Source organism: Nicotiana tomentosiformis, chromosome 8, assembly GCF_000390325.3.
Source record: "Nicotiana tomentosiformis chromosome 8, ASM39032v3, whole genome shotgun sequence".
Lineage (NCBI taxonomy): Eukaryota > Viridiplantae > Streptophyta > Magnoliopsida > Solanales > Solanaceae > Nicotiana > Nicotiana tomentosiformis.
In genome coordinates, this window is record NC_090819.1 from 107,526,236 (window position 1) to 107,533,695 (window position 7,460).

A 7,460-nucleotide genomic window follows, 5' to 3' on the forward strand; every position below is an offset into this window, starting at 1 on the left:
AATAGTACAAGTGAGAGAATATCCACTAGAATATTCTCTTTTAATATCATATATTTAAAACTATCCGTTACAGTTCTATCAACGATACTCAACCTCGACCTCGACCCGTGTCGACATCTCAGCTACGGCTCTCGTCGACTCTTCAACCATGGGCTTTGCTGCTTCTTCGGTCACTTCGACTAACGATGACTTGAGAACTCTTCCTTGAGTATTATCTTGACTTAAATACTCTAAAGACAGATTTTGACCCATACAATCCTCAGCTCAAGCAAAGCAAAATCATGACTGTTATAAAAAGAAATTCAGTAGTGGAAAAGCCATGCAAGAGAAACAGCAACAACAGGAAGATAATAAGATAGCAGAAGCAAAAGAAAGAGGTAGTAAGAGAAATCTATGGTAAGAAATACTAAAGCTACTACTATGGCAAAGAGAAACGATCGACTACCTACTAGTCTTCTACCCTTATTATCGTCCTTCATACCTTCCTATTAAGGGTCATGTTCTCGTTAAGTAGGAATTATGACAGGTCTAGCCTAATCACTTCTCTCCATTACTTCTCAGGCATACCTCTATCTAACGAAAAAGGAAAGGTCACAACTGATGACAGTGGCTATATTAACTCATAAAACTGAAGCAATTTTTAGGCTTCCCTTTCATTATTTCTTTCACGATGAGAGAATGCATCTGCATCAGGGGGAAAAGTGGTAGAAGGCTCCCGGTTCAGAGAGATCAAGTGTTTATACTCTTTTTTTTAATAACGGTGGTGTACGAACTAACTTGCATACACCATTATTTCATTAATTAACTGCTATCTCTCACCAAGCTTCTATATTCCTTTTCAAATGATATAATTCGGTATCTAAATAAGTTGATGAGAAATTGGCTTCTTCCTAGTGTGCATCAATATTTAAAAACATATATGTATGTATTTAGTACTATATCAATCGTATAGTAATTATATACTAATATCAGCATTCAATTTCTCTAAAGCACGGCTTCACCCATTAATAACTCCTGGGTTTGCATTTCATCGCTGTTAATAAAACTAGTACAGATTGATAGTTCAACCCCAAGAAATGAAACCTAATCTTACAGTATAACCATAAGCTCTATGAACAGCCATCACACATCAGTATATACAAAATACACAACAGTGCATCTCTAGCTAGCATTACAAAAAGGCAAAGCTAACTACTCGTAAATCGGTTTGTTCCCGTCATATCCTCCAGCTGGTTTGGGCATGTGTTCTTTTGTATAGACACGGTGTCGCCTCTCTCTCCCATATATCACCCAGAATGTGAGGGAAAGCAATACTGCTAGTCCAACCATCACAAGACCAATGTACACCCATTTGCTGTAACGCTGTAGTCCGGGACAGTATATGCTATATATGTCACCAAAAGTTTGTCTAACGAAATCACAATCTTCTAGGTCAACCAGGAAAGGACCATAATGGTACAATCCAAAGCTCACATTTACCGCGGCTGCCATCTGGCCGTAGATGGTTGGAGTCAGTCGGCCTGTTGTGGCGCATATGCCACTTGGCGAAACTTGACATACATAATTCTTCCATACCTGCATTGATACGAAAAAATTAGAGGCGAGGTGATTTCTCCTTTTCAGGAAGAAGTTTTAAGGTGACGTACCTTTGTTGCATTGCTCAAGTCCACGTCACCAGCACTACAGGATCGATCAGTCAAGTCGGGGTTAAATGGATTGCAAAGGGTTGGCAGCTTAGGTCCAGATTGGTTGTAGTACAAAGGACCAAAGTTGGGAGAGAAATTGCTATTAGACACATTTGTAATGACCTGGTTAACAACATTGACCAGCTGAGAAGTGACTTCTTTGCTTTTCGTAAGGGTCTCTTGGGCAGTGGCATTGTCAACACACGGCAATATATCATCTAAAGCTGTATGAGCAAGAGGGTGTTGGATCCATTGATTCATTGCTACACAAGTGTCTGCAGTCACACTGAAATGTCGAACAGAAAACAATTAGAGATGTTTCACGTTCTACATTTATAAATCAAGACTGACATTGGTAAAGAATTGACAAAAAAGTGACTTATAGGTTTTTTATAAACAGGGAAACAAATTCCCAACAGATAAACTAGTGATCATACAAATACAGAACAGAACTTACTTGTGGAGAACAAGAAATATGCCACACAAGATTAAAGTTACAGTGACAAGAATCCATCCAAAAATAACCAAGCTGCATAAATAGAACAGGAGAGCATTCGTTTAGGCAGAAGAACAGAGCCAAGGAAACGAAATACAAGAAAGATTGAAAGAAAGAACAGCTTGGTAATATGAAATGTTCACTCACGTATAAACGAAAACCTGCATGCCGAAAAGTGAAAATACTGGAAGGAGAAAAGAAAACAGAGCAAATTTATTAGAAGTAGAAACTGTTAAATAATTTTTACTCAGATTTCAAATATAATGGTCATCTTACCAAATCCAAGAAATGTCAATAGAAGCATAATGGCTGATAGAATGATAAGAGCCAATCTCCTGCATAAATATTACCACAGGCATTTTAGAACCCTAAGCAGCAAAGTTATATGTGTGTTTGGTGGGTTAATGTGCAATTAAATACGCAAGAACATAGCAAAGGTGGGAAAAGCATGAACCACGAAAGAAGTTGGCAACAGGATTTAAAGACCTGATCCACAAATAAATGTTTTAAATAGACAAAATCGATACATCTCGATTCAATTGTGGAAGTTCTATAGATATAAATTGCAAAGGACAAGGTTGTTATAATGTTCACTTACACAGACTCTACCAAACGTGCTATGTCATCCTTATTGTCTGATGTTTTAGTGGCAAGGGTATTAGCAGAAGAATTAATCTTGGTTTGGATGCGGTCTATGTCTGTTTGGACTGTACCAGGAAGCAAAACTTGATCCACGGCAATAAGTTTGGCTGCTGCTAGATAACCTGAGACGTTTCTGAGACTATCCGCAGTGGTATTTGCCTGATGGACCACGTAATCCAACGTGTTAACTGTGCTGCTGTGAAACTTTCCCTGACCAGTGTACAAAATGATACATCCAACACTGCATAAGGAACAAAATACACTAAGTTATAGATTGGGCACATCAGAATAGAGAGCAAGGGAATGTGACATGTTTGTGTCTGTGGGTGAAGAAGTTGAGTAAAGTGGTGTATTCGTGATGAGAGTGGATATCAATTTTGCATATACAGCCATAAACATTTGTATATGCTAGAGAGAGAGAGAGAGAGAGAGAGAGAGAGAGAGAGAGAGAGAAGATGAATACATTGCAGCAATGGTAAAAAGTATGAGGAGTATGAGGGAGAGAGCATAAGCTATTCGAGAGTAGCCATAAGGTACTCTTCTACAGCAACAGTAGCAGAGACAGATGGACACTAAGCACAGCCCGAAGATCACAAACCAGATCAGTGCAACGACAAAGAATGGAGCTGCAGTGAAAGCCACAGACTGCACAAAAACAAATATAACATGAGAAACAATTGAACAAAGATTTTATGCAACTAAAATTTGAGGAAAGATAACCAAGTATATCCTTCATTGTTAAAAGTCAAGAGAAAAAGAGGAATGTACAGCGAAGTACAGATTGTGGGACAGCTATTTTAAAGTACATATACAAGGTTTTATTTGCCGATAATAAAGATTTGGGAATCCCATTTCTAAAAATTGATCAAACATTTGAAATATGAAAAATTTCTCTGTCCGTGGATTTTGTAGTTACACAAAAAGGCAATTTTAAATCGTCACATAAGACCTGTTATAGCATAATTGGTTGAAATGCATGGGCAAAATCATCAATCGTATTGATAAGCAAAACAAAAAGTTTCTAAGTCACTGAAGAGGATCGCTTTTCTGAGATGCAATTACATACTTCGCTCTGATCAATCAAAGGATAATGACTTTAATCTTCGAAATTTTTCCAGATGAGATTCTCCATTACTAGTATTGTAGTCCATCATTAAAAACAATAATGGTAATACAACTCAACTCGTCAGAGTACTGAAAGAAAAAATTTCATCCTTTTAAGGACTATGATCCGGACTATCTTATTATTGCCAAATTAAACAAAAACTTCTTAGTCTTGACGTTTTCTGTAGTCAACAAAGTTGGTTAACCACCACTTAGCAATGAACTGAGAGCAACTTCGTGTAAACAAGTAAATCACTTGAAATGGGCAAAGGCAATGAACCAGATATTCTTTTGCTTAGAACTTTTTTTTTTAAAACTCAAACAAAAACTTCTATTAGGTTGAATAAGCAACGAACAAGTTTACAATAAAACTAGGAGCATACCGTTTTGGTTTGGTTGGAGAAATATTTTACTTTTTTGAGATCTTACTCCATTAAAAAAGTGAAGAATTTCTTATTTTTTTCTTCCTTTTTTCCATTTCCTTTTCTCTATGCAACCCAAGAAAAGATGTGTAAAACTTTTCAAACTTCCCTTCCACAATATTCAAACAAAATGATAAAGTAGATAACCACAGAACATTTAACCATCACTAATCTACTACTTTAAAAATTAATTTCTTTCCTGTACAAGTACAGATATTTTGAATTTTATATTCCAAAGGCCAGACAATACCAGACAAGGTGGTGATTTATCTAATACTATCTCTCATTTCCAATGCAACAAACAACAAAATTGAAGCAATAAAGGTTTTAACTTTCAACCCACAATACCCTATGCTGTAACCTTTTTCAAATAATTCAGAAATCTGTTAGTCAAAATGCTTCAATGAAACCCACAAGAGAGATTTGCAGTTAGTAATTCACAAGAAAGGTAAAAACATTGAATACTTACAGCCCAGTAATGGCGCTCGCTGATATTCCAGCCTCCAGTATATCTCTTGAAATTATCAAAAGGATCTTTTCTATATGTTCTTTTAGCAGCCAATATAAGTGATGAGTTTAATGGAGGCTCACCATTTGGACTTTCAGCAAGATACCTTTTTGTCATTTCCCATGAAACCACCACATCATTCTCACTTCTTCCTTCACCTAAAAATACCCACAAATATCAGCACCAAAAAAAAAACATAAAAAGGAGATCTTTTGACAATGAAATTAAAGAAAAAAGTATAATACCTGAAATGGGTGGTGTTTGGAATGTGTGAAAATCAGACTCAACCCATCCAAGGGTAAATGAAAAGAGAAAGGAAGAGAAAATGAAGAAAGCAGTTACAAGAGAAAATAGCAATGACCCTTTATACAACATTGTAATTATGGCCTTATGGGTTGTTTTTCTTGATTCTTGAAGGGGATTTCTTGATGTTGAAAATCTTGCAAATAATTCTGCAATGGAAATGTTGAGTATATGAAATTAGACAAAAATTGGGCAGTTATTGAAACACAGTGGACAAGTGTAACAGAGAGAAGTCGGAAATGAGAGGGGGAGTAGTTTTTAACTGTTGAAAAACATACTTCAAACAAAAGAGATCAAGAAAGATGAGAGAGAAAGGACATGAGGGAGGAAATGTCGTAATGGAAATTGATATTTGAAGCAAGGAGTTGGACACGGGGAAGGACAAAATATACACGCTTATGTTTGATGTTCAAAAACTTACTAGCATGTCATTGTCTTTGAATCTTATTCCTGATTTGCCCTTAGAAATATGTTAGTAGTAGTATATATTTTCGTCAATGAAACATAATTTTTTAGAGCTACGATAAAATTGTTTTGTATGACTTATAGGCATTATGGAAGCAGTTAGTGATGCAATTATTAAAGTAGGTATCACACATCTTGGAGTGCGATCCTACCCTGAACCCTATATCAATATAGGATACTTCGTGCTAATATTTTTTATAACAGGATAGTAATCATCAGTACTTGTTTTTTCTTACCAATATAAGTATCGGGAACTCTTTCTACTAATGTTGAAAATCTTTGTCTCCCATAATTTATTCTAACTTTATTGATCCTTAAGTCACACCAGTGCACTATCTATTCAAAGAGTTTAACATATTCCAAGTTAATTGAACAGCGTTGGTCTTCTAATTAATTTGGATTTGTGGTATTGTTGTTTAAATTGCATTTGTATTGTTAAATTGTCGTCTAGAGAATTACTAAAAGTAGGGGTGTAAATGGAACCGGTTGGTTCGATTTTTTAATTACCAAATCAAACCAATTGTATCGGGTTATTAAAGCTAAATATCAAATCAAACCAATAAAATTGGGTTTTTTAATTTCGTTTTTTCTCGGGTTTTTCAGGGTTTTTTTTCATAAAGTCTTCATAGCACAAAATATAAAATTTGTGCTCTAAATATTTCTTTAATCCTAGTAAGGCAGAATTATATAAGGTGTTTTTCAATAAAAATAACATAAATATGAGTAACAAGATGAGTCATGGCATTGTACTAAATTATTAAACAATAAAGATAATAAAATCGCATAAAATAAATATTATTAATAAGTCATAATGAAAACAAACATAATTTAAAATTATGACTAATAAGTACTATTATTTACATGACTAACCACTAAGAAAAAAATAAGTTATACATTTTATTTAAATTATGGAAAAACTAAAAAATAGATATCCAACACTATTTTCATTCATATTACAATCAAATTGAATATTTTTTATTAGCATTAGTATTGATTTGATTTTGGTTTAGGATTTATTTGAGTTGCTAACATTTATAGACTATAAAACTTATTGGAGCATCTAAAAATTATAAGCCCAAACTTGAAATAATACGTTAAAAGATAAAACTATAAAAAAGCTTAAGAAATATTTATAAACTACATTACTATAAATATTTTTATGTATTAAATATATTTAAAACTTTTATACATATAATGTCGGGTTGGTTTGGTTTCGGTTTGACTTTTTTTTAGTTAAAACCAAACCAAACCAAATATGGTCGGGTTTTTTTTCCAACACCAAATCAAATCAAACCAAACCATAGTCGGATTTTTTTCTCTCTGTTTGACTCGGATTATCGGGTTAGTGCGGTTTATCGGTTTCATTTATACACCCCTAACTAAAAGTAATACTTTCCATCCTCTTCTTAGACTTCTATTTTAAGCAAATTTAAGTTGAAGGTTTGTATTCTAAGGGATTGTTTGGTTTGAGAGATATGGAATAATTAATTCTGGGATAAATTTGAGATGAGTTTATCTTTGTTTGGTTGTGATAAAATTATAGCACAGTGATAAAATCATGGTAGTATAACTAATCACGGGATTAGTTATTTCTGGATTGTAGTATTTTTTTATCTTCGTGGGAGGATGGGATAACTAATTCCGAAATAAATTAATCATGAATAACTTGTTTCCAACCAAATGACCCCAAATGAATTAAGTTTTTCGCCAGAACATAAATTTTGTTATAAAATAAAGACTATAAAAGAAATAAACTGAAGACAAGTATAGAGGGAGATTGATATTTATTCAACTTTCAAAGTTATGTATATAATGAACTGAAAACTCCTCTATTT

General features: G+C 34.1%; 1 protein-coding gene across 1 annotated transcript; it reads right to left on the bottom strand.

Annotated features, from left to right (window-relative positions):
- Positions 1 to 979: 979 nt before the first annotated feature.
- Positions 980 to 5,519, bottom strand: LOC104093294 (uncharacterized). The gene is made up of 9 exons (XM_009599023.3): positions 5,103 to 5,519; positions 4,819 to 5,015; positions 3,287 to 3,468; positions 2,780 to 3,064; positions 2,458 to 2,516; positions 2,329 to 2,365; positions 2,143 to 2,214; positions 1,647 to 1,971; positions 980 to 1,575 (listed from the first exon to the last, which is right to left on the bottom strand). Exons 1-9 carry the CDS (start codon positions 5,230 to 5,232, stop codon positions 1,192 to 1,194), a joined length of 1,671 nt encoding a protein of 556 aa, XP_009597318.1. The 5' UTR covers positions 5,233 to 5,519; the 3' UTR covers positions 980 to 1,191.
- Between the last annotated feature and the right edge of the window lie 1,941 nt (positions 5,520 to 7,460).

Coding starts and splice junctions, on each gene's coding strand:
- LOC104093294 (XM_009599023.3), bottom strand. CDS start 5,232: ATGTTGTATAAAGGGTCATTGCTATTTTCTCTTGTAACTGCTTTCTTC. Junction 5,016..5,102: donor CCAAACACCACCCATTTCAG/GTATTATACTTT, acceptor GGGTATTTTTAG/GTGAAGGAAGAAGTGAGAAT. Junction 1,972..2,142: donor ATATTTCTTGTTCTCCACAA/GTAAGTTCTGTT, acceptor TCGACATTTCAG/TGTGACTGCAGACACTTGTG.